Here is a 26,371-nt window from a genome sequence, read left to right on the forward strand (position 1 = left end):
TGCATGCTGAGGTGTAAGGGTCTAAATGGCAGTTATAGTATTTTTTTTCCTGGCTTCTTAATCATCGGAGCACATAGAATATCTTTTAATTCAAAAGTCTTCATCATCAGAAACTAAGCTTACACTACTGCTTTAAGGAAAGTTAGCAATCTAACATTTTTCTTAGATAAGGAAAACTGCCATGCCAAGAATTTGTGATTTTCTGATTCAGTCATTAATAAACCCAGGAATAAGACCCAGACTTCTCACAGTCCTGTACATAAATCACATGATTATTATAGTACAGCCTTCCTATGACAGTATTTGGCAGGCACAATACAACATGATTAAATGCACTCAAACTTAATTTTGTAAAGATTATTGCAGTTAAGTCCTTACTTCTAAACACCTTTTTTTTTTTTTTAACTATTAGATAATGTACACAAATTATCTTACAGTTTAATATGTCTATGTGAATAGCAAGTTACCCTGTGTAACTATTACCTAAATTGAGAAAATATTATCCACACAGTAAAGTATCATAAATGTATATTTTCATATGCTTTAAAACAAAAGTTTTGGCCTTATAGCTTAGAAGAACTGTCATATCCAAATATATTCAGACTGTGTTGGGGGGGGTACGGTATCGCTAATCCTTAAATCTAATCAGTCTATAAAAACTCCAGGCCTATTCTTGATGCATGCTTGTTAGAATGTATGCTTTAAGTTGCGTTTTTTTCAATCCCTTTTTGCTAATGTGTTTAGGTCCTGACCCTTGCCAGCAATGAACGTGTCCCTCTGACTCAATCCATGCGACTTCTTTTTGAGATACACCATTTAAGAACAGCTACCCCAGCCACTGTGTCTAGAGCTGGGATCCTTTATGTAAACCCCCAAGACCTTGGTTGGAATCCGTGAGTATTTAATCTGTTAAAAGATACATTACAAAATTAATATGTCAACCACAGCAGTTATTTTATTAGGAAAATAAACCATTCATTTTACTCCATGGTCAGACTGGTGGGTCTTTTTTTGCCTTCCTTTGTAGTGGGGGGCACGGCCTTATTCCCTGGAGCTCTTGAGTATATTTTAACAATCTTACAGCAGCAGGATCTTGGCTAATGGTCCCCTTCCTTCTTTGTCTATGGCAGTCTGGGATGCTAAGTCTTGTGGATGTTGTGATAGGGTTGACTGTCAGCATTCCCTCTAAGCTTTGCAGTGTGCGTGGCCGTGCAGGCATGATCATGCCGCGTTCATGCAGCGCTCCCAGGCGTGGCCTCACATGCCACACAGCTTAGAGGGAATGCCGTTGACTGTGTGCTTTTGCTAATAGGTTAAACAGTGGATTTGTATAGGATGGTTTGGATAGGGATGATTCTGCTTCAGGCAGGGGGTTAGACTAGATGATCTCTGGAGGTCCCTTCTAGCCCTACTTCTCTCTGATTCTGAGACTGGAAGGGAGATCACCTAGTCCAACCCTCTGCTCAAGGCAGGGTCATCCCTGACTGAAGCATCCCAGTCAAGTGTCTGTATAACTTTCTCGTAAACATTTCCAAGGATGGAGATTTCACAACTTCTCTGAGTAGCCTGTTCCAGTGCTTAAGCATCATCATAGCCAGAAAGATCATCATAGTTGCCATTGTAAATTTCCTTTGTTGCAGTTTGAGGCCATTGCTTTGTCCCATCTCCTGCAGCCACAGAGAATAGTTTATCTTCATCCTTTCTGTAATTACCCTTTGGGCACTTAAAGACTGTTAACAAATCTACCCACCCCCTCAGTCTTCTCCAGGCATAATACATCCACTGCTCTGTCACTTTGACGTAGAAGAAAATCAAGTTGGTCAGGCATGGCTTGCTCTTCATAAATCCGTGCTAGCTGTTTTCTGATCACCTTGTTCTCTTTCAGGTACTTAAAAATGTACTATTTGATGATCTGTTCCATAATCTTTCCCTTATTGAGGTCAGACTAACTAGTTTGTCATTCCTCTGATTGTCCTTGTTCCCTTTTCCAGTCATCCAAAACCTGACCTGACCTGCATGAGTTCTTACAGATGATGGCCACTAGGGCTGTGCAAGGCTTCAGTAACCAATTTGATTCAGAAGAGATCCAGCCAGATTTGGAGGCTGAATCTCCAAATCCAAATCGAATCTGGAGACCCATTAAAAGGTCTGAATTGAATAGGAAACCTCCGAATTGATTTAGAGATTCAGGTGGTCCCTCCTTGCCCCCGCAGGAAGCTGGACCCGGGAAATAGGGAACAGGGGGGCTGGGGGAGGGGAACAGGGGGGCTGGGGGAGGGGAACTGTCACATCGCGCAGGTGCAGCCTGGCTTCGCAGGATACTATGCATTGTCCCAGAGCTAAGGTGGCTCCAGCAGTCAGCCAGAGCCCGGCAGCACTCAGCCTGAGGAGACCCAGCCCCCCAGACAGCGCACAAAGCCCCGCGCACCCTGCTGAACCACATTGCGCCCATGTGATGCAACAGCTGCGCGGGTGCCAGGCAGGGGGGGTTGATCCCTGCTGCCCCACACTGCACAGCGGGGCTCTGCCACAAACCCCCAGAGGCCCTAATCACCACTGCTGCAGCCAGTGAGGGTGGGGCTTTTTGGTTTTGGTTTTAAGTGCCAGGTTGCTGGGGCTGGGCAGGGCAGCCATGGGGGGGTTGGGGCCCCACTTGCCACTGCCATGCCCTCATCGCTGACACTGCTGCCGCCACCTGTTTGATTCGGAGGAGATTCAGCCCGAATCGTGACAGTGATTCAAATCACCAAATTGAATCGCTGTCCCTCGTAATCGGCCGAATCCGAAGTTAAATCGAATATTTGCTGCTCTCACAGGCCTAATAGCCAATGGCTCTGAAATTACTTCAGCCATTTCCTTCAGTACTATGGGGTGCATCCTGTTTTCTTCTGCCAGCTTGAAAACATCCAGCTTCTTAAATAACCTGTTTTTACCCAACTATAGGTTGCTTATCTCTTCCCCTATCTGTGGTGCCAACTGCACTTCTCATATGGTAGCTGACTTTATTTGTGAAAACCAAAGTAAAGGCATTAAATGCTTCAGCCTTCTCCAGGTGATCCATAACATTACGTTTTGCATTCAGTAAGGAGCCAACACTTCCCTTTGGACTATCTTTCCTACCTGCTTCTACAATCCTTTTTATTCCCTTTTACATCTCTTGCCAGTTGCATCTCAAATTGGCCTACCTGGTTTTCTCCCTACATGCCCATGCAATACTCTTATACACTTCCCTACAACTGCCCCATCTGCCTGGAGCAGGGGCAGAGTCCTCTCATCAGTGTTACCCCTCCCCCCTGCTGTTCTGCCACCAGTTACCAGTTTAACTTTCTCCCAGCCATTGACTAATTAAGGCTTTGAAAAGGTTAAAAGCAGTGATTGTAAGAGGGTTAAACCTATAGCTGCTGGCAGAGGAGGTGGGGGAGTGGTGCAGACAAGATTGCTCTGCCCAAGCTCCATGAGGCCAGAAGCATTCAACCCAGGATGAATGAGTGCTGAGCACAGCCCTGTGCCTCCATTCTGGTGCAGAAATCAGTTTCCTTAAGACATGCATCCTAATTCTGGATCAGTACTTTTTGGGAATATGGTTTGTGTAGTATGCAAATAAATATGGTAATATAATCACATTTCCATTTCTTGTAGGATTCCTTTTTGCATTTCAATTCACTGAAGAATTGTAGAGTTGGTCTTCCTGTTCAGTCATTTCATGGAGATACCTTCTTTCTGTAACCTTAATATGCCCCTCTTAAAGTATGGCGAGCTCTCCAGGACACCGTATTCACTCAGACTTGCCTCCCAGGGGCTTCTGGCTGCCAATTCCCTGAGTGTGTTGGAGTCCACTTTTCTGAAGTCCATTGTTTTTTATACTTGTGCTCTCCTTTCCTTTGGATCCTCAATGTTATCATTTCTTGATCTCTTGCACCCAAGTTGGCTTCCACCTTCACACCCAATTCCAAGAAAAAATAATCCAGTCAATATCTCTCTGTTTGTGAGCAGCAACTAAGAAGAGCTTCCTCCTGGTTTGCCTTTCTACTGCCCATACCAAGAAAATATCTTCAGCACACTCCAGGAACTTGCTATCTCCTGTTTTATACTGCACCTCAGGACCAGCATACATATTTTTATGCCTAGAACAACCACCTCTTTTCCCCACTTCCTATCTTTCCTGAACAATTTAGCTGAATTTAGTTGAATCATTTTTAGTATATGGAGATAACTAATTAGGTGTACAAGTACAATAACAGATGTACACATGCCAAAAGTTATCAACAGTTATATTCACTGTTCCTATTTTTATATAGCCTTTATGCCCCTGATTCACTTGTTCTTCTCAGCCTGGACTCTGGATCATTAGATGTTTAGAGTACATGTTTGGCACCTGCAAGAAATAGGCCTCTAGCTGTGACGCTGAATGGTTCTCATCTTCCACTGATACCTGTTATAAAGATTATAGTTTATGAGGGAAGACAGCCCATTTTTTCTATTTGTCTTATTCTTCTGTATAACATTTCCTTGTTTGATTTATGGTAGAGACATAACTTCATGCAGATTAATCACAAGAATAATGAACATGCATCTATATAAAGAATATTCATATCCCCTCATTTTTTGTGTAAATGTAGAAATTGATAGTCTAGACTCTAAATGGCTTAGACATAAATTTAGAGAAAATCTACACCCTGTTATCTTTGTGGTTTTGAAAGGCTAGTCCAAAAGGATTTGACAAAGGTTTTCATAAAAAATCATCCCTCCTTATTTTTGTCACAGTGTAATTTTTCTGTGAGCTATTATCAGTATTTAATGTTTTCAGCCAGCACATAAGACTTTTTTGTTAACTTTTGCAATGTTGATGAAATACTAAAATTTGGACCCCTAAATAATCTCTGCTTGCTTGTATTCTAATAGTACCTAATGACCACAACTGAAACTGCAAACCTGAGTTAAGTGTGGTGTAACCAAAGTATAGTACATATTGAGTGCAAACAGCTAGAATTTGGTCTAGAGGTGTAAACTGTATTCCAAGGTGAATGGATAATGGTGGGCTGATATTAAATAATGTATTCAGTGCAATCTACAATAACAATTGACAGGTATTGAGATGAGATCGAGAGGGATGACAAGGAGTACCAGGAATCACTTTGAATGACCATACTATACCTGTAAAGGGGTTACTACCAGTTTAGAAAATATCTGATAAACATTTTTGATTGTCTGTTCATGTAAGTTTAGAAACATTGAACAATTTAGACCTATCACCAAATGTTGATCAGTATAACAAAGTGTAGTACTAGTCTAATTGTAGGTGCATGTCCTTATGTCCCTGAAGGTTGATGTTAACAGAGTTTTAGATGCTACTTGTGGTTAGGATTAGAGGGTGACTGATTGTCTCTGTATGCTACTTATAGTCACTTTTGTTTTTTCCAGTTGTCCTAGAGTATGAACAGTACTGGGGGAAAAAAATTTGGACAAAACTAAATCATGTATACCAGGGGTGCTCAACCCGTGGCCCATGGGCCATATCCAGCCCATGGCACTTCATAGACTCACATGGAGCCCCAGACTGTGTGCTGGATCAGGTGCCCAACCTTAGTTTGCAGGGTGGTACTGGGCCCCAAGGCCTAGTCCCTTGCACCCCAGGGCCCAGTCCCAGTATAAGAGGCTGGGAGGAGGCAGAGCCCAGTGCCAGTGCATGAGGGTGGGAGAGGGCAGTGTCAGGTCCCTGAGGCACAATCCCAGTGGGAGCAGATGGTGCCAGGCCCCTGGAGCCCAGTACATAGGGACTGTGCCACTCTTTCCTATCCTCCCTAGCATGGAAGATATAGCCAAGACAAATATGTACCACTGTGTTGAGCTGCCATAACATTCCTTAGAAATTTAATGGTTATGATTAATTTTGCTTGAACAAGCAAGTACAATTACTAGTACACTGGGGCTAGCTATTTTTGTGTACTGTTACAAAACACTACTGGTAAATATTCACAAGCGTGTCAGGAACTTGCAACACAATTCTCTAAAGGCTGTAAAACTAATATGTGTAGGAAATCAGGAAGGGAACTCCATTCTAGACATCTGCTTTCCAAAATCTTATCTCTTTTTGTTTATCTTTGCAGGTATGTTGCCAGTTGGATAGAAACAAGAAGTCATCAATCTGAGAAAGCTAATTTGACTATTCTTTTTGATAAATATGTGCCTCCCTGCTTGGATCATCTCAGAACAAGTTTTAAAACTATCACCCATATTCCTGAGTATAGCATGGTGCAGGTTTGTATTAGAATTGTATTATTTTACTGTCCTGTATTTTAGATAACAACGTTTCTGAAATCTATAGACTTATTTTCAGCACAAGTGAAAGTAAGCTGTGAAAATAGGTGCATCTGAAAAGTATGTAAGGTTATTGGAGGATCAGATAAAAATCTCAGAAAGAGGGGAAAAAAATCATGTTGTTGATGTTCAGTAAAACAGGTGCTGAGGTGCACAGTTGTCAGCCTAGACATCACAAGTTTGAGGCCATAGCAGAAGTGATAAGGTGCGGCCTGTCAGATTCCAATGGATCTGTGAATTCTGCTCAATACTTTGTCACAAGGACATGAAAAAGAAAAGGAATAACTAAAACTTTGGTGCTAGTTATTGAAGAAGATTAAAGCTGAAGATTGCAATAGCCTTTTTTTTTTCCGCTGAACATTGTTCATCAAAACCCAGAGTGCCTGACACACTAAATGATTATGTTCATGCTCGATTTTATTTGTGCAAGTAATTGTCTTAATTACTTCAAATGTCTGTCATCAGTGCCTCACTAAAGCAGAATTTATGTGGGGAAAAATGTGATCTACTAATTCAAGATTGCATCCCAGAATACATACATTCATTTTGAAATTTTTTGAATTGGAGTGCATCACTGTAAGTAGAGTTGATTGGAGAAACTTCTGATGCCATCGTGTTTTGATTAAATGCTTTAGGAGATTGTGTCAGTTTTACCAAAATTTCATTTCAGAAGAAAACTTTACCAGGAGGAGGTAAAGTCCTCAAGATTTCCTCCTACACCCTGAAGAAATTGTGGACAATATTGAAACATGCCAAGGGCCTTACAATCTGATGATTATTTAAATCTTGACTGTGCTTAACTTTTTATAACCACTAGAGTCACTGTCACCAATTCAAGGAGTGAGAATCCCAAGATCACTTTCTTTACTCCTGTTTATTTCTTATGTATTACAGACTCTCTGCTCTCTGTTGGATTGTTTGCTGACCCCTGAAAATGTTCCTGTTGACTGCCCAAGAGAGCTCTATGAAATCTATTTTGTCTTTGCATGTATTTGGTCATTTGGTGGTGCACTTTTTCAAGACCAGGTATGCTAGATAATACTGTAGCAGCCAAATTATTTTGTGATGCATTTGTAATGTTGATTAAACTAGGGCTGAATTGTGGTTCTTCAGCCAAAAGGGCTATGCAGAGTTATGCTGCCCATGAGTCTAGCAGCCTAGGTATGGTAGGATGGAGCTCTCCCTGAGCTAATGTTTACGTCTGAGGAGCATTGTCTATATGAGAAAATCCCATCAATTATACGTATGTACCTATATTAAATTCCTGGCAAAATGTTTAAAAAGCTGAGCTAAAAAAGAAAATTACCCCACAACAAGTACATCCAAATAGGGGTTTAAGGCTCGACCTGTCCAAATTCATGTTTTAAGTTATACTAAATTAACTCCCGTATAGACAGCTCTGAAGTGTTTAAATAAATTCCCAATATGCAGTGGCTAAGAATGTTCTGTCAAATAACATCCTTAGAATCATTCATAGATTTCTCTGCTGGCACCATTTTAAGGCAGATAAGGGCCAGCCTGCAGGGTTTTGTGATAAGGTTTAGACACAAACCCAAAACAGGTATAAAAGGGCTAGTGTAGACATAGGAAATGTAACTGGTAGAGTTGATTGCTGCTGATTCTCAAAGCTGTCTCATTAGAAACCTGGGCAGATATTCAACCTAGAAGAATAGACTGATCACAGGAATTAGATGGGTATTTAGACTGTTTAAGTGTTTTTTCTGCTTCCCCTCTGAAAAGAAATGCAGCAAGGGCTTGGTTGAAGCAAGCCAGCCTTCTGATCTCACCACTATATGAATTTGTGCTGGTCTGAACAGTGGCTTGAGTTTAATCTGAGGTAGATCTAATTTGGCCTCTTGAGCATTAGTTGTTCCAACTAGGAAGGCCCACTTACTGCCAGTTTGGTACGGTTTTAGTAACCTGGAAATTGTATCACAGTATTATAAACTGCCATCAAGTTCTGTATGCTTCTGCTTGACAAACAGAACTTCTGTTTGAGTCTTTTTTTCATGCATACATAGTTACATATGTAAGAATTTCATACTGAATACATAACATAGTGGAGTAAAATAGTTTAAACAGTGAAATAATATTTAATATTTTATAGCTTTCAAATTATGAATCAGAATTTAGCCGCTGGTGGCTCAAGGAGATGAAAACAATAAAATTTCCATCCCAGGGTACAATTTTTGATTATTATCTTGACCCCAAGACTAAGAAATTCTTGCCATGGACTGATAAAATTCCAAGATTTGAAATGGATCCAGACACACCTTTACAGGTACAATTTCTTTGTGTTACAGGCTTTTACAATTTGGGGCTTTAGTTTTTTTATGGTTTCTGTTATTGTTTTAACTAAATGAAAATAATATTATTCAAATGTAATAATTTGGGGAGATCTTTCTTATTAAGTCTTTACTCCTGTAGTTTTGGATGCTGGGGACAATGAAAAGAACACTTAGCACTTTTATGGCCTTCGTCATTGTAAAAGTACTGCACAAATGCACATTCATCCTCCTAGTACCCTCTAAAGTTTGAAAGTGATTATGAACTTCATTTTATAGGTAGGGAAGCTGACCCTACAAGACAAACAAATTATTGAGTGTTCATGGTAAAGGTAGACTCCTAACTGCTGTATATCATAAATTGTATACCACAACTTTACCCTCCTCTCACTCTCAGTCTACACATAGGCCCTGGACAGATATAACATTTGAAGTGCTTCAGATGCTTTTGAACTGCTTAAAGGATGAGTGTACAAATGCATGCCCTTGCATGAAGCCCTTGAAAAATGGCCAAAGCAGTCCCAACTGGCCCTGTATGAAACAGAAGCTATTCTGAAATGCTTCCCATTATATCTACATACTCTATGAACAGCAACAGAGGGTTGTTCAGTCCTCTGGCATCCTACAGTTCTCCACTCAAATTTCACCTCCCTTTCCTTCCCCCAAGGAGGGAGAAAGTGAGGTGAACAGCCAGTGCATGCTTTCCTGTGTGCTCAGCCATTGCTAGAATTTCAGAACAAAGATCCCTGCATGCCTCTTTCACTAGTCTCCCAGTTCCATTGGGAGACCACTAAACCATCCTTGACAATCTTGAGGGTCATGCAAGGAATTTTCCCTTCCAGCCTCAGGGTTGGAAAGAACAATTCCTTCCCTGGTTCTCTGCCTCTAGAACTGAGAGACAGGAAGACAAGTGCACAGGCAATCACTCATTGGCTGCTTGCTCCATTCTTGCCCTGCCATGGCAGGGTATGGGGGGATTGGAGTCACAGAACAGAGAAACACCCCATATCATGTCTCTTGGCTGGAGAGCACACTGTTGCATATATATCTTCACAGTGATATTGAAATGCTCTTGGAGTTGGCACGGTAGGGGTCTGTACTTCTGTCTAAGGCTGAAGTGTTCCATTTTTGAAGAACTTTGAAGAGGTGAAACGTTCGTAGTGCTTCCAATGTTATATCTATCCAGGGTGGTATTCTTTCATTCACTAATTCTCTCCATATTACAGCTAAGGATTTTTAATGTTCTGGGGGAGAGCAGTTTCATTAAGAGTATAATAGAAAGCTGGAATTCCTATAAGACAAGGGTTAAGGTTATATAGTGTGCTGGTATATGCAATAGTGGTAGCCTGAGTACCCATGAGTGGAAGAGCACAAAGTGCTACTAGTTGTCTTAAGAAAAGTTTTTAAATATTTTGTATTTTTGTACAAGTTATATGGGTAGCATTCTCAAACACTTAGGTTGGTGTGTGTATTAAGTTTCTGAGGGGTTAGATCTTAAAAGAAAGGAGAGATTTTCTTGGTGTGGATATGTGGGGAGCTAGAAATACATATCTACTGATGCACAATATTTTATCGGTTAGCAGCATATTTGCCAAACTGTTTCATTGCAGGAGAAATTCTGAAAGGAAATTGAACAACAAACTACATAGAAAATGTAAAGAGCGTAGCAGTTAACCTTCTGTGGACCAATACAAAAACTTGTATCGTGAGAAAAAGTGAAATTTATATCCCATTTAACTCATTTTAGAATTGAGTTAAATGGATATATCCATACACATTTAACTCCATTAATTGAGTTAAATAGTTATAGCCATGCCTATCTATCAGATGTGTGTGCGCACACATGCACGCACACACACACACACACGCACACACTCCCAATCCTGGGTGTGTATGATAGGTATGGATATAAAAACATTATCCTAACATATTTTTTAAAACTGAAAAGATTACTTAAATGTCATATTAAGATAAAGTGAGAGTAAGAATTAGAATTGTCACTACTTTTTCTTTTGATGTTTTAGGCAGTCCTTGTTCATACGTCTGAGACCACATGTCTGAAATACTTTATTGATTTGCTTTTGGAGAAAGGCAAACCAGTGATGCTTGTTGGAAATGCTGGAGTAGGAAAAACTGTATTTGTAAGAGACAGACTTGCTGCTCTCTCAGATGATTATGTAGTGTCTAACATTCCCCTCAACTATTATACTACATCAGCAGTGCTACAAAGTAAGTTCTACATCAGTGTCCAAATGGAACAAATCTGGGTAATAATGCTTTTGGTGACAGATGTAAATTGATGTAGGAGTGCCTATGCAACTAAGATTCCAAATACCTACAATTTCCTAGTTGGTACAACATATCTATTTTTTCTACCCTGCATGTCCCTTGTAACCTATCTATGTATTATGTATTTATGTAAGTGATAATAGTTTAGAACATATAAATAAAGTAATATTACTTAGATCCTTAGAAGGCATCATTCAAATGAACCACTTCAAGTAGTTACTAATTAAAATTATTATTTCAGAGGACAGAGGTTTTCTGAACAATCAGTTCTCACTTCTACAGTTTGAGAGAGGTTAACATTTTTGGTGGAACACTTTTTAGGAAGTAATCTCCTTTGAAGTTACTTAAAGTTATTATTGGGTAACATACAATGAACTGTACATGGGGAAAAGAGGGAATAATAAAAAAATACTCCAGGGAAAAAAATTAAAACATAGTTTTACTTTCTACAATTCTAAATGGCACTGTGAGCTGAAGCTTTGTCAGTACTCTGCTTTTTGGCAATAATCCTATAATTGATACTCATGTTTAGCATGAGAGCTGGCAGGGAACAACAGTCAGCTGATCAGCCCTCCCCGGTTTGGAAGTACATCAGAGCCTTGAAGGGCTCTGGTACTCTTCTGTGGCTGGGAGTGCAGATCAGCTGATCAGCACACCCAGTGCAGGAACACCTCAGTGCTTCACTGTGGTGTACTCCTGTGGCTGGGAGCACCAGACAGCTGGCTCATGCTCTGAGCCAAAGGTACACCAGGCACCCTGCTTGCTACTTGCTGGTGCAGGGGGTGCTGGGGCATGTGAGGGTACAATTAGGATCCTATCTCCATCCCACAATTGCATCTCCTGCCCCGAATGTGTGACATGGCAGAAGACATGATTGTTACAATTGTGGATCAGATCCCGTAGTGCCTTTAATTGAACATCTGCCAGCAGCTACAGAAACTTCTTTAAAATTAAAGAGTTAGTAGGTATAAATTTCAAAAGAACCTATAGCCCATTGACCTTCAGTGGACCACTCACTTAACAGACTTTTGAAAGTTTTACTTATGTCTGTTACTGCTAATGAGCTAGGCCATCTCTCATTGTGTATCTTTTTTTTGCTGGTTTTAGCCAGGCCTTTTCTTACCTTCAGCTGATTTATTCGCCTCAGTACAGATGAAACATATGTATTGTTTTCAGTTAACTCAATATGTTACTTTTCTTTGAAGTAGTTCCTGATGACAATTAACATAGAACCCCAGGATAAATGTACTAGCTTTTTTTCAAAGAGCAGTATGGAGAGATTATTTGTTGGTGATAGTGTCTGTTTGTTTTCTTTTCCTTCTCTACACCATTGTGTGAATTGTCATGGCTCCATATTTCAGCTGTACTTTTGTCTCACTGGGATTTGTTTTGTCAGTAGTTGCCATTCCAGTAGGAAACCATGAACAAGGTACTAAGGCACACACAAGCATAATGCTCTCCATTGTAAAGAGATTCAGATGAAAGGGACTCCTAGGCAACTGCTGCTGAAGGCTATGTATTCTTTGCACTGGAAACTTCTTAAGTAAACCAAATGCTTGAAGTCAACACTACAAGGGTTTACTTTGTGAATTCCCAACAGCTGCCAACAGTACTACAGCAGTTAAAGACTGCATGAATAGGTGTTATCATTAAATTAAAACTCTAGACTGCGTAAACTTAAAAAACCTGGCCATATTAGGAAATGTTCATAATACATTTTGCAAATGTTTTGAGAAGTTTGAATAACTGTTTTAATACAGCCATTACTCTTTTTAGAAAATTTAAGAGCCTGTAAAATAAATAAACTAGCACCTCCAATGCATGCTGACAGCTCTTCAGTCCACTCATAGTTCTAAAGTCAAGTACCTCTCATTAAAAATGCTTTGCAAGCATGACCCTTACAAGTAAATCAAGGGATGATCAACTGAAGTCTCTCAACTGATCTCTATCGAATAACTAGTTATTTGTCAAGTATGGAAACAAGTTTGCCATCTTTACTTCTAGCAGTGGGTATATACGTCCTTGTGGCCAGACATGACATGATTTCGATTCTCCCATCCACACCCCTAGCATTGCTCCCTATCGCCAACTGCTGTTATTTCTGGTCTTGCTTTCCAGCAGTAATATTTCCGCTGCAATACATCAAAAGGGTATGCTCTCTTTCAGTGGGGACTGACCTTTTTGGCATGTGTCTCATATTAGCCCTATACCATCCTGCCCCTGCACAGAATGGCACTCCAGTCCCCTTCTTCTGCCCAATTTGCTGCTTTGATTTCTGCTTCCTGTGCTATGCTTCCTGCCTGATCTCCTGTTCTGCCTTCTGCTTCCTGCCTTATATACTAGTGTGTTGCCTGTCCCCTTCCTGATTGCAACTTGCTACACATAGAGGCAGTGGCACTTATGCCACAGGTTGGCCTCTCCTATCCTAGCTCATTCCATAACTGTTCTACGTTGTTGCAAACAGTTAGTCATTGCATTAATCATACAATTACTGGAAAGCAAGATTTTCAAAACTTCTTAGAGAATTACAGTGGCTTCTCTTAATTCAAATTGGAACTGGATATCTAAATTGTTTAGGGATCTTGGAAAAGACCTCAGCTCACAGAAATGCGCTTTGAGCCTATTGAAAAATATTTTATTAAAATACATGTTGTTGCTGTTGCTAGTAGTCATACTTTTAGATAATAGTATACTATTATCACTGTATTATAATAAAATAGTGTGACATCATTGATATTATTGTTGATATCATTATATTGATGATGAGAATAATGATGATAAACATAATGGTTTTTGCTTTAAAATGATTTGCAAACACTGTCTAGCTATCCCTTATGATAAAGTAGGTGAAGCACATAACATTTCAATAGGAAGTGATGTAGCCAGTTATTTACTCTTCATAACTAACCATTCAGATTTAAGGACTTGCCTTGTCATCAGTATACTCCACTTCCATTGCTGGCTATTTTACTAAAAAATGCTACAGTACTGTCTGTATATTGCATATATTAAAACTTCACATAGACTATTTGGGTATGGAAGAATTATGAGTGCTGACAGATGTGGAAAAAAAAATCGTTTTACCAGAAGCAGCTGCATATTAGTTTGACCTGGCTGTACAGCATCTTTATAGATCAAGCACTTCAGCAGGGCTTTTTGGTGCTTTTTATCTAAAGTTGATTCAATCAGCTATTAGATAAACGCTCAAAAAAGCCCCACTAAAGCACCTATTTTATACAAACATTGCGAAAGCCGGGTGTAACTAATGCACTGCTTCTTCTGGGATTGCACTGGGTTCAGTGTGGGAATGCGCAGAGTTTATAGTAAAGGGCTGTTTTGTGGTGGGGGGCGGGTTTCCACATCTGCAAGCAAACAATGATTTTATTAATCAGCTTCATGTTCATTAGTGGGGAGGTTGGTTCCCTGATTATATTTGCCTGATTACGTTTTCAGGAGAGCTTCTGGATTAAATTTGTCTTTCATCTTGTGCGCATTCAGAAATGTTGAAAACACTGTTTAACATCACCAAGGGAAAGAAAGAGCAAATGTGCTATGGGAGTTGCTAAATTGCTGTCTGTACTGATTTATTAACACATTCTGCTGTATTTGTAAGAGATGCCTCTATGACTACATTGCACATTTAGTATATGAAGAAATGTTTTAAAAGCTTATTTTTTGAAGAGCTCATTGTATCATGTGAAAAAAATCCAAACTGTTCAGGAGCACATGCCCTGATTCCTTGGAAAGCTTACTATAGTCTTAGTGAGTCTTGCTCAAATTAGGTAATTACCTTAGTTTTATAAACTCACTCTGATGTAAAATATATTAAAGAATGGCCCACACCACACATTATTTAGATTTCATTTTAAAATGTAATTGTATAAGTTGTTTATATAGTTGCTTATGTGTAATTTAGGTAGATGAATTATCAGGTTTTTCTGCCTTGCCCAGAGTCCTCTGTGATCTCCCTTACTTAGGGTATGTCTCTATTGCATCTTAGAGAATGAAGGGTTAAATGATGAGAAAATGTATGCAGGCTGGTAGTTTCCAGTTCATAGATATGAGAAGGAAGTTGGTAGAAGAGTCAGGAGATACAGGTACAAGGACTTGTTGCAATCACAGTGGTGAACTAAAGCCCAGGAACCCTCAATTCAACTACATTGGGTCGGGAGTTAGTCACAACTCAACATGCACTCTGTCCCATACTTGCATATTAGCTTGAGTTCAGTGAACCCTTAAGCATATATTTAATGCTTTAAGTGTGGCTTGTATGAGGTTTTGGGCAACAGTACTTGGCACAGTAGACAAAGGGCCTGCAGGTAGGTAGATGTATACATCATCTGATTATTTGCAATAGCTGTTTAGTCAGCTTTCATTGTTTTCTACTGCACTAGCTTAGCAACAGTAGGTTTGTATTGCATATTTAATTTTAGCAGGCTTCAGACATGATTACAGAGAAAGAAAAATAAGAGTTTATATTCCTATAGTGCTTTTAGTCAGAGGATCACAACACATTAATATATTAAATGTATTAAGCTTCAAAGATGAATGATGCTGCTTTTGAGTAAAAAGATGCAGATTATATCCACTGTTTAAAGATGAAATAGAACTGTCACATCCTGGATTCATTTGTCAGCTAATTTCTCCATCCCTCTCTGTTTTTTTTTAATTTTTGGTTTAATATTTCTGTCAACTTTTATCTTCTTTCCAGTTAACTTTCTGGAAAGGTCAGGCTAGCTTTTATGACCTGATCCCAGGATGTGATGTGCACAATTGGACTTCTTGTCAGGAGTCAGGGCAGCAGGCAGGCTAAATTACCCCCATTTGGCCTGGCTGCTAATGGCCCAACTACTCCCAGTTGTCTGTATGGGTGTGGACTGCCTGCTTATAAACTTTAGCTCAGTGCCTAAGACTAGGGACAGAAGTTACACACAAACTGGTTTAAGTCATCAGAAACTGGTTTAAACCTGTAACGGAACACCAGCTCAGTGCACATAAACCAGTTTCAAAATAGCTGAAACTGATTTAAGATAAACCTGTTGAATGTAGTATCAGACCTAACTGATTTGGGTCAACCCAGTTTATGAAACTTCTGTCTCAGACCCCTTCCTTGTTTAAGTTAGATCACAGTCCTCCAGCATCCCAGCATGCTTCCCAGTCCTGTGTTGAACTCTACTGTCTGCTCCAGTAGAGAAGGATTGGTTGGGGGACAAAGAGAGGGGGTTAAACCTGTCTTCCCCCTACTGCTAAACTTACTGAAACTTACTTTTGGCTGTGACTGTGGCCTACACATCCCAGAGGCACCTACAAACAGGAAGAGGATATGTTGAGCAACCCTGGAAAGTCTTGCTGCTGTGATTCTGGACTGCAAATCTCAGAGACCTCAGGGGCAGCAACAAGAGGAAGCAAACCTATCATCCATGCTGGTTACAGGCATGCTCTAGCACTCCTTGGCTTCTGGCCTGAGCCACTGTAGACATGTGGCTATTTCCTGAATCAGAAGTAAATGTGTGTTCAGTTGTTTCTCAGTTTAATCTCTGCGGTTTAGAATAATTTACAAAGGCTGAATCAATTCAGCCTTAGGCTTTTTTATGGTGTGTACTTAACCTAGGAGGCTACTTATCAGGACAAATACCTCATTGCCTAATCTTGGGCTTCTGATTCCTTTTTCCTAGTTTCTTACCTGTTGATTCCTAGTTTCCCGGTTCTTGCCTATTTGTTCTTAGTTCCCTGGATCCTATTTGTTGGTTATTAAGTTCCTGTTCGCTGGGTCCTGCTTGTTAGCTTCCTGCTTCCTTGCTTCTGATTTTAACCTGTTACTTCCTTGTTCCTGCCAGCTGACTCCTTGTTTCAGACTCTAACTTGGACCCCTTTGTTTCCAGACTGCCTTGCTGACTCTTTACCTTGCTGACAGACTTCAGTCCAGACCCCTGTCATTTGACAAACAGTTCCTGCTGTTTGGCAGTCACTCCCAATCTAGTCCTTTACAGGTATGGCTGCCTGCTCCAGACCTCCTGGCTAGTGGCTCCAATCCAGTTCCCTGCCTCCAGTTCCTGATCCCCTGGTTTGTGGTTTTACTGAAGGTGACCACCTACATCTCAGTCCCTTACAGACCTCAGCCACCTGACCCTCCTGATCTCCCAACTTGTTGGGACCCTTGCTTCCTGACAGTGTCTGCTTCTGTTTGATCCGCTGGACAATAACCTTCTTGGCCTAAGCTCTAATCACCTACATCCCAGTCACACCTTTAACATTTAACATTCAGTTCCCTAAACACAGGTGAAGACGTCTGTCCTTGAGCATCGTTTCTTATGATTGAAATCTAAGGATCACATCTTACAAGTACAGTAGAACACTGAGCAGTTACACTTCAATCAACCTCACATTGCTGCAGGCTGTTTCTACTGTGCTTCTTTCTTTAACAGCCGTTTAAGGAATTATTGCTCCTTTTTGATCAGGAAATCTCTTGCTTTTTGTGAGAATTCGGAAAAAAATATCTTTCCAAATTCCATTATGTGTTAGCACAAGACTTTCAAATTCAGTCTCTGGCCAAGGGCAGATGTTAACTTTTAGCCATTTTAAATAAGGGAAGAGGATCTGCCGCTCAGGAGACTTCATCATTTGTTACTATGTAATCCTTACCTGTTTAAGCTCCTGTGACATACAATGGCTATACTACAAAAGCATGCAGACATAACAGCTTGAATCATCTGGTAATAAATTAGCCATTTGTGTTGATAACCACACGGAAGTCAGTCCTATTTAGGGTTTAGTAGTTCGATGTTCTGCTGTCTTTAGGTGCCTGAAGGTGTAGATAGACATAAGGTGATATGTACATAAGTGTGCTGGGTCTGAAATGATTGGCTCTTGAAAAGCCTGTCAAATATATTTAAAAATCTACCCGTGAAAGGCTTAATCTTCTATTTATGGTTCATTTAGTCTCTTTGCAGTTTGAGTATGGTAATTGTGTCATATACTACATAACATTTTAGAGATTCTTGAAAAATCCTTGGAAAAAAAAGCTGGCCGTAACTATGGACCTGCAGGGAACAAAAAGTTGGTTTACTTTATTGATGATATGAACATGCCAGAAGTGGACATGTATGGAACAGTTCAACCCCACACACTGATTCGACAACATATAGATTATGGCCATTGGTAAGCTTTTCTTGTTTTATGCTAAATCATCATGTGATAATTATGTGCTAATATTAATAACCATTATTCCATGCCAAAATATGTGTATAAAAAAACTAGCACAAATTTAAAATAATTAACTCTTTTTAACTTTATAACTACTAAACATCAAAATGTATTTCTGCTCTATAGTAGAAGACTTGGGAAATGCAGGAAATAGGAGAGAGTCTCTTCTTAACCCTAGGAAATTTAGGATTGAATTTTGCCCTGAAATGTAAGATTTAAAAAATATATTTTCTTGCTAAAGTAACTATAGATTGAATTCTTGTTGTTTGTAGACTGTTGCTTTACTACAATCCTAATAAGCTCTTTGCATTTATCATATATTGTGGATATAAGTTCCATAGCACTGTTACCATAAATAATACAGATTTTTTTAGCTTTTTCAATAGAAGGCTAACTTGAATTCTTGTGACCTCTTTGCTCAGTCCTACTTCTCTCTATTAGCTGTAGTATTCATTGAAGTTGTTTTAATAAATTCTGTATTGAGTTCTATGGAAATATGAAAAATATATGTTCAACCCTTGAATAATACTTCGCTCTTTGTATTATGGGGTGCCCAAGATTTCAGTTGTAGACCCATTCCTCCACCCCCCAGTGTGCTAGGTGCTATATGAAATAGCACAAAAAATAGTCATTGCCAAAATAAATACAGTTTGTCTACTGGGAGGATGTTAAAAGTCCAAAATAAAGAAATAACCTATGTCATCTCACTCTGTGCCTTTAGAAACTCTTTCCCGAGTCCCATTAGGAAAGGTTTAGTTTTGCCTTCTACTTTCTTCATGTAATAGGGTAAAATACATTAACTGTATTTTATCATATCATGGAAATACTCTTGTATCTGACTTGGTGGTGAGAGAGCAAACAAATGAACAAATGTCCGTCTAAAAACCCACTGCCAAGATGGGGACTGTAGCGGGCCAGTAGGGGGCGCTCCTGCGTTGAGCCGCCCACCTCCCTGCTCCCGACCACCTTCCAGGCTCTGAATGCCTCCCTAGGGGCGCCTTATGCTTGGCCGACCCCTCTCCCAGAGCACACTCGCTAGTCTGGGGGTAACATCACCGCCACCACCCTGAGATGGGACTGTCTCAGCCCTGTGTCCTCAGGGAAACACAGGCCTAATAGTCCGACGGGTACTCGACCCAGTACAGGCACTTGGGGCACTTTCCCAAGTCAGGGGGCAAAAAGTAAAGTCTCCCTTAGTCCGCAGACCTAAGGGGTCTCTTAGGCATAATTTAGACCCACCCCTCAATAAGTTTCCCACACCAGTCAAAAAGGAGAATTTTATTGATTACAAGGGGTAGGGTAAACTAGGGTACAGGATTGAGCAATATCTTAGAAATCCTAGAGAGCAAATAGTGTGGCTGAGGTAGCTTTTTGATTACACATCTGTGTTACTGCCAGCTAAATATCTAATCAGATTGAGTAGCTTTCTCACAAGCATCTTCCAAAGGCAGGTGAAGTTTCCCTTTGGGAGCAGGCAGTTCCTTGCTCATGAGTTTTGGGGTGAGAGAGAGCTAGTTTCAGATGGTGAAGCTCCTCTGTGTCCCCCGCATGGCTGCTGCTTCACCTCATGGCCAAAGAGAGAGCCCGCCTCCTTCCCCCCCCCTCCAAATTATATAGCCCCTGTGACCTCATTCACCTGGTCCAGTGGAGGTCAGCCCCAGTTGGCTGTCAGCCAACCAATTTGAAATACATCACCTGTTACCGGGCAGATTCCAGCTCCCCAGGTAGAAACCCCTTACCCAGGTAATTGATGCAAGTCATGTAGGCAGAGGGAGCAGGTTTCCCCCCTCCCTCAGGAATGCAGCCAGCTCAAGTTACCTAAATAGACAGGCTGAGGGTGCGGTCCCCTTTGTGCAGGGCCCACCCTAATCAAATGGTTGCAGCCCAGAGATTTTAGTCACAGTGTCACAGGGCAGAGATTTTTGGGGAGAAACCAAGGTGGCTTTCTGCCACAGGGACACTTACATACTCATGTGCACAGATGACCATACACACTTTGACAGCACTGGAAGTTAATGTGCCTGCTCAACTACTTTCTTTCACCATATGTTCCATTTTTCATAATTTAAATAGAGGTTAATGGTTTGTTCAACTGAACTGTATAGCACAGAAGAAGTTGGTACCTTTCTTTGTCTGTCTTTCCCATGCAAAGACATCGTCATTGCTGGAACTAGGAAAAGACATAAGTATTGATGGAGTTTTTGTCTTTTAACACATATTCAGTTTAATCCAAAAAATAGACGTCACTTTTTAGTTGCTCATGCTTCCTCCTAAAAGAATACCAGATGTCCACTAAATGTTGTTAGGGCGCAAGACAAAAAGAGAAGAAAGGAAGTGACTGCTTCAATATGAGACATCTCTATAACTCAGTGGAAACCTCCAGCTCCAATCAAAGTGATTCAAAGCTAACATAACTCAGTTCCTGACTCTTTTACCATTCCTCTAGTTATAATCTGTCTTGGTTTTTTCTTCTTTTTTTAAAATGAGTACCCCAAATCTCCACATTTAAAACTATCCAGGTAGTTTAGTTTAAAAGTTTGGACATTTAAATTTGATAAATTAATTGTAAACCAGAACATAGTTAACTAAGTCCTGATTAATGCACTTGATCTCCATGCTTATTTTTAAGCGCTGGAGTAATTCTATGAAACTTCAGTGTGATGACTTGTGCTTAAAGTTAGGTATGTGTTAGCCCTTACAGAATGAGACTTTTGAGAAAGAGAATGCACAATGCTGTGATATAGATCCAATTTATCACAGTGATATGATCACCATTCCTTGTGTGCGTGGTTTTTTGTTATTTTATAATAGTTTTGTGTTGTTCTATTTTGATATAAATATTGTGCTGCTTATAATACAGAAAATGATAATATACTTAGCTAGTGAGATGCAGAGAGATTTGTGACCACATTTTCAAAACCAGCCTCTGACTTTGGGTGTTTCTGTTTTTTCAGTGCCTTACTTCAGCTAGGTAGGGTTTAAGTTTGAAAAAGTGTTGAATAATCTGTACCTCACATTGACTTTTCACTTCAAAAAACAAGACCCTAGATTTCTGAATCTAGGCAACCAAAATATTAAGGGCATTTGGGGTGGGGAGTTCATTCCAGGTTTAAAAAGAGTCAGTTGCAGAGTGCCAGGAGGTGTAACCAGGTTCCCTAAATCATATTTTTCATACCTGATCCATTATAGTGGTGCCCATGACTTATGTTCACCAAGTTATATTTTCAAATCACACCCCTTTCTGTAGGTTGCAGTCTCTCAAATGTGCTTTGATGCCTATTTACATGCTGCCCCTATACTTGGAACAACTTTCCTTTTCTGTGTGCCAAATCTATCTTTGGTGTTCTCTCTCTTCAATGAAAGCTACTAGTTTAACTTAGCTATGTCTACTATGCCTCTGTGCATTCCCACACTCGTTTGTTTTCCTTAACTATATTGTGTTTGTACAAGGTAGTCAGCAGCTGGAATTGTCTATATTGTAAAGAGCTATGCTAGAGCTTGTTAGTCTTTTTCTATCAAAAAACACTGTTCTGTAGTAATCAGAACATTTTATGGGAACACAGTGTGGTGATTTTGACAGGATTTCCAATGGATAGGTTTTAAAAAAACTTTAAATCAAAATGGAGCATTTCATTCTACTTTCCTGTTTCATTTGGGCTATTGTACTGCACTATGTTCTAATGTCCCAACATTATCAAAACATTTTAATAAGGCTGTCTTAATGTTTCCAAATTAAAATTTGTCAACATTTCCATATTGTGCTAAAGTCCAACTTGCATTCAGATTTGGAGCAAAAAGTAAAAAGGTAAGAATTTCCTGCCAAAAGCAGTGCCTTTTCCAACTATCTCTGTTAGGTGTGCATATTTGCGATGCTTTGTCATGAATTGTTAAGTTAATTATTTATTATATTATTATTGTACATTCAAGGCGTATTTTCTGTACCTTAGGTATGATAGGCAGAAGTTAACTGTCAAAGAAATACATAATTGCCAATATGTTGCTTGTATGAATCCAACTGCTGGCAGCTTCACTATCAACCCTCGACTTCAGGTATGATTTTGTGTGGTGTATTATAATAACCCTGTATTTGTTATTCAATGTATTAGCTATGATAATTTAGTTAGCTTCCCATTGCAGCAGTCTTAAGGACATAGACTGCTTCCGCATGTTAAAAAAAATGTGCTTTACCAGAAGCAGCAGCATGTTACTTCAACCCAGTTCTGTCATGTCTGCATAGACTGGGCACTTCAGTGGGGGCTTTTGACACTTTTATCTAATAGCTGAGTCAATCAGCTATTAGATAAAAGCACCAGAAAAGCCCCACTAAGGCTCCTGATCTATACAGACATTGGGCAAGCCAAGTTGAAATAATGTGCTGCTACTTCCTTCTCATCCAGAACTTACAGTGAGTAACAGGAGCTTTATATTTGAGATTGGGTATTATATCAAAGTTGTAACCAAATCCTGAGCCTGCTGCTCTAGTAACACAAAGGAAGTAGAAAGCAGCCAGATTTTCCCTGGTATGGGGTATTTCTTTCACATTTACAGCAGTCACAGTCTCCTGAAGTCCCTGGCATAGAAGGTAGGAAGGGACTGCAGTTGAAGCATACTGCTATTCTTCCCTAGTGGTTGGGACATAATTAACCACAGCTGGACCACCCTGGCTGGCAACTATTAGCCTGTACCAATGCTAGGCTGTGGCATAGAACCAGTTTCTGTGGCACAAACCAGTCTGCCCCCTAACCTCATGCATACATATTCTTCCCTTGATTATTGATTCTTATGTTCTCTTAAACTCATAATCACAACATTTACATTTGTCTTTTTCATTTCCAGAGACATTTCACAGTGTTTGCCCTCAACTTCCCATCTGCTGATGCCCTGAACACCATCTATAGCAAAGTCCTTGGTTTTCACTTCCGGCAACATACCTTTAATCCATCAGTGTTGAAGGATGCCCCAGCCATCATAAGGGCAGCAATATGGCTTCATCAGACAGTGGTTCAGAATTTTCTACCAACTGCTATTAAATTCCATTACATCTTTAACCTGAGAGACCTTTCTAACGTCTTCCAGGTCTGTATCAAAAAGTGACTTTCATTCTGGCATATATTAAGTTTATTACAGTAAATCTATGGACCAACCAAGAACAGGGTCCATTTATGCTAGATAGTACATAAACAGTATGTTGTACAGACAGTCCCTTTCTTGTAGCATTTAAAATGAAATAATCAAGACATTAAGAAAGAAAAAGGGATGTAGCACAAGCAGAGTAATGGTGTGCAAATATGCTAATGCCATGGATTTGGGGCAGGGGGGCAGAAGACAGGCTTTTTTGGAGGAAATGAGTTTATGGGTGCGTCTACATGTGACACTACATCGCTGTAGCAATGCTACATAAATATGAGTATCTCTTGTCTGTGCAGTGTTGTTGTACAGCCTCCTTGGCTGGGACAGGAGGGTATTCTGCAGTAGCCAGGTGTGCCCTTGTACCCAGTCTGGAACAGCTACTAAAACTTGTTAACATAAGAAGGGAGTGCAGATCAATTTTGAAATGAATGTCTTTTCCTTTGTCTGTGCTTTCCAGTCTGACATAATATACACACTTTTTCAGTCCTTTCTCTTAACAGGTGACTTTTCTTCAAGAAGTACAATTCTGAGAGGCAGTTATTTTTACTGAATACAGTTGAACTTCCTGTATTTTGCAAAGCACAGGGTAGGGTTTGGCTACTGAAATGATAGCAGAAGTGGGGGAGAGACCAGAAAAAACTCTGACGCCTGCCTGGGTTCAGGAGGAAAATATTTCAGCACAGCAAATTTAAATATTTTTCTACTACTTGAAACAATTCATTTAGAGCGTTTGATAGTAGAATCATTCCCATTTAAGGGTCTCGAGGATGGAGTTTAGAAAAGTTAAATGAAAAGTAGGAAAGGGGTGAGTAATGCTGAACATTTTGAGGAAAACCTCATTAACTCAACTTTCTGTAAACCTCAGACTTCAAATCTGCACAGGAAATAGATTTTTCTGTTTTCTCTTCACTGCAACCTCAAACTAGCAAGTTTCAGCTGAGGCTAGAGTGAGGTCTAGTATTTGTGATACACAGTACAGAAGACATCGGTATTTTTAATAGAATTTTTTCACACATTTGATTGCCTCAGTTATTTGCTAATCTGAGCAACTCTGGTACAGATAAAAGAATTTAGAAACCCACATATAAGGAAAAAAATTAAAAGAAAGTGAAGTATGAGAAAGACAACACACACATAGAGAAATAAGGTGACTTGTGTTTAGGAAGAGAAGAGCAAGTCTTACTGGCCTTCTAAAGACTGATTTAACTTGCTACTGAATAGCAAAATATTTGACAAAGTGGCATTGTTATTGCTTTCAGGGAATTTTATTTGCTACACCTGAATGTTTAAAGCAGCCAAATGATCTCATATGTCTTTGGCTTCATGAATCTTCACGTGTTTATGGAGATAAACTGGTAGAAGCAAAAGATTGCAGCTCTTTTCATAAAAGGCTGATGGACACTGCACACAAGTATTTTGAGGTATGGATATCGCCTGGAAATATTTTTTGCAATGGTAATAAATTAGAAGCTTTTCAGTGATATGTTAAGCTTGGTAGAAAAGACAAAAAGATCCATAATATAGCTCAAGAAGTTGCCTGAAGTAAATATGCTGATTTAGTACATCCCCTTTAATCTTATCTGTTAGCATCTGATAAAATGCTAACCTTATCTGAGAAGATGCTAATCTTATCTGTTAGCATCTTTTCTGCTGAGGGAAAGAAAGTACTTGATAGAAAGGAGGTATACCAGCTTATTCAGATTCAAAGTAAGAAAGCTGTTTTCAGTTTGAGGTTATAATTTGCAAAGGTGGTCATTTTCCTTCTTGACAATAGTTCTCATTTCAATGTTTGATTAGCTGTGAGAATTTTCGAGTATCTGCCACAATGTTGTTAGCAACTTAAAGCAAACATTTAAATCTTCCCCTAAAATGGAGGCAATGACCTTGTTACTGTCATAAATCTCCATGTACTTGAAGTCAGGGAGGATTGGCATTAGTTTTCCCTTCCCAAAATAGTTTCGGTGATTAATAATGCACATGCAGCTACTTACTTCAATGAAAATGTTTTTCTTAATTCATTTCATGATTACAGAATGTAATCATGCATCAGATTACTATAACAGTATATGATTTTGACATTTGAGGAGCAAAAGTAGTAAAAATAAGGGCACTGTAACAGAAAATAAACAATGATTAGATAAGCCAAGTTTACAAATAAATACAGATAAAGGTTTCACATGAAACCATCTAGAGTAAACTCTTATCTGGTTTACAGTAACGTTCCAAGGGATGTACACTAGCGTGGTTCTCTACCTTTATTCTCTTAATAATTTATTTAACTACACTTTCATGAAACTTTGGCCCCTGCCACATGTTATACAATTTAAGACATGATTAACATATTACCCAGGCACCCATTAAAGCAGTTTATGACATCCTAAAGCTAGGAATAAGCCATTAAGTTATTCCACAAAAAAGTTACTGGTTCCTATCATGCCATGAATTGAATGTGTGGCCAAGTGCACCCCCATGCTGAGCCCCTGAAGCTTGGAACCTGGATCACCTGATGGGACTCCCAGCCAGGGCAGCTCATGATGCACCACTGCAGCTGGGAGCCCAGATCAGCTGATGGGACTCCCAGCTGCAGGAACTTGTTACTTGCCATGCAGGATGAGCCTTAGTGCTTTCACTGGCAAAAGGCTTGATGGTATCTGCTCAGTCCCAGAGTTATACCTCTTCCCATGCACATGTGGATCACACATCGGATCCCACCATGCGTTCATCAGCATGTCTGGCAGGGGCCTCTATTACAACTTCACCTCCCTTTGCTTACTATAGTACGTACAATGAATATACTGCTAGTTCAATCAACTGAACGCAGAAATGATACTAAGAATGTTGTGGAATATAATGTGGAATTTCATACTGGCTGCTGTAGCCTGTAAGGTTTTTATAAAATTTAGCAGTGTCTTGACACCAGTACCAAAGTGTGAATTAACTAATAAAAGCTATTTTAATGACCTTCTATTTATCCTTCAAAACATCTTTTGCTCTAAAATATACTTATTCTCGATCAGGCAAGGCACTGGGACTATCAGCTGGCATCCATCTGGTAGAAATTGCACATTTCATGAAAAAAGTCATCTTTTGTTTTGTTTTATTTCATTTTATTTTATTTTATTTTTTAGCAAGAGTCTGGAAATTTT

The 26,371-nt window shown here is 39.7% G+C and overlaps 1 protein-coding gene across 1 annotated transcript in view; it reads left to right on the top strand.

The window, feature by feature from the left end:
• DNAH11 (dynein axonemal heavy chain 11) overlaps nt 1–26,371 on the top strand; it is a 270,897-nt gene that overhangs the window by 120,635 nt on the left and 123,891 nt on the right. The window contains exons 42-50 of the mRNA XM_019534456.1: nt 745–893; nt 6,108–6,258; nt 7,213–7,344; nt 8,426–8,599; nt 10,628–10,832; nt 17,885–18,050; nt 22,043–22,145; nt 22,932–23,171; nt 24,485–24,646. Coding sequence (XP_019390001.1) covers nt 745–893; nt 6,108–6,258; nt 7,213–7,344; nt 8,426–8,599; nt 10,628–10,832; nt 17,885–18,050; nt 22,043–22,145; nt 22,932–23,171; nt 24,485–24,646 — 1,482 coding nt within the window. The remainder of the gene's footprint in view (nt 1–744; nt 894–6,107; nt 6,259–7,212; nt 7,345–8,425; nt 8,600–10,627; nt 10,833–17,884; nt 18,051–22,042; nt 22,146–22,931; nt 23,172–24,484; nt 24,647–26,371) is intronic.

Source organism: Crocodylus porosus, unplaced genomic scaffold (assembly GCF_001723895.1).
Source record: "Crocodylus porosus isolate Cpor-Errol unplaced genomic scaffold, CroPor_comp1, whole genome shotgun sequence".
Taxonomy (NCBI): domain Eukaryota; kingdom Metazoa; phylum Chordata; order Crocodylia; family Crocodylidae; genus Crocodylus; species Crocodylus porosus.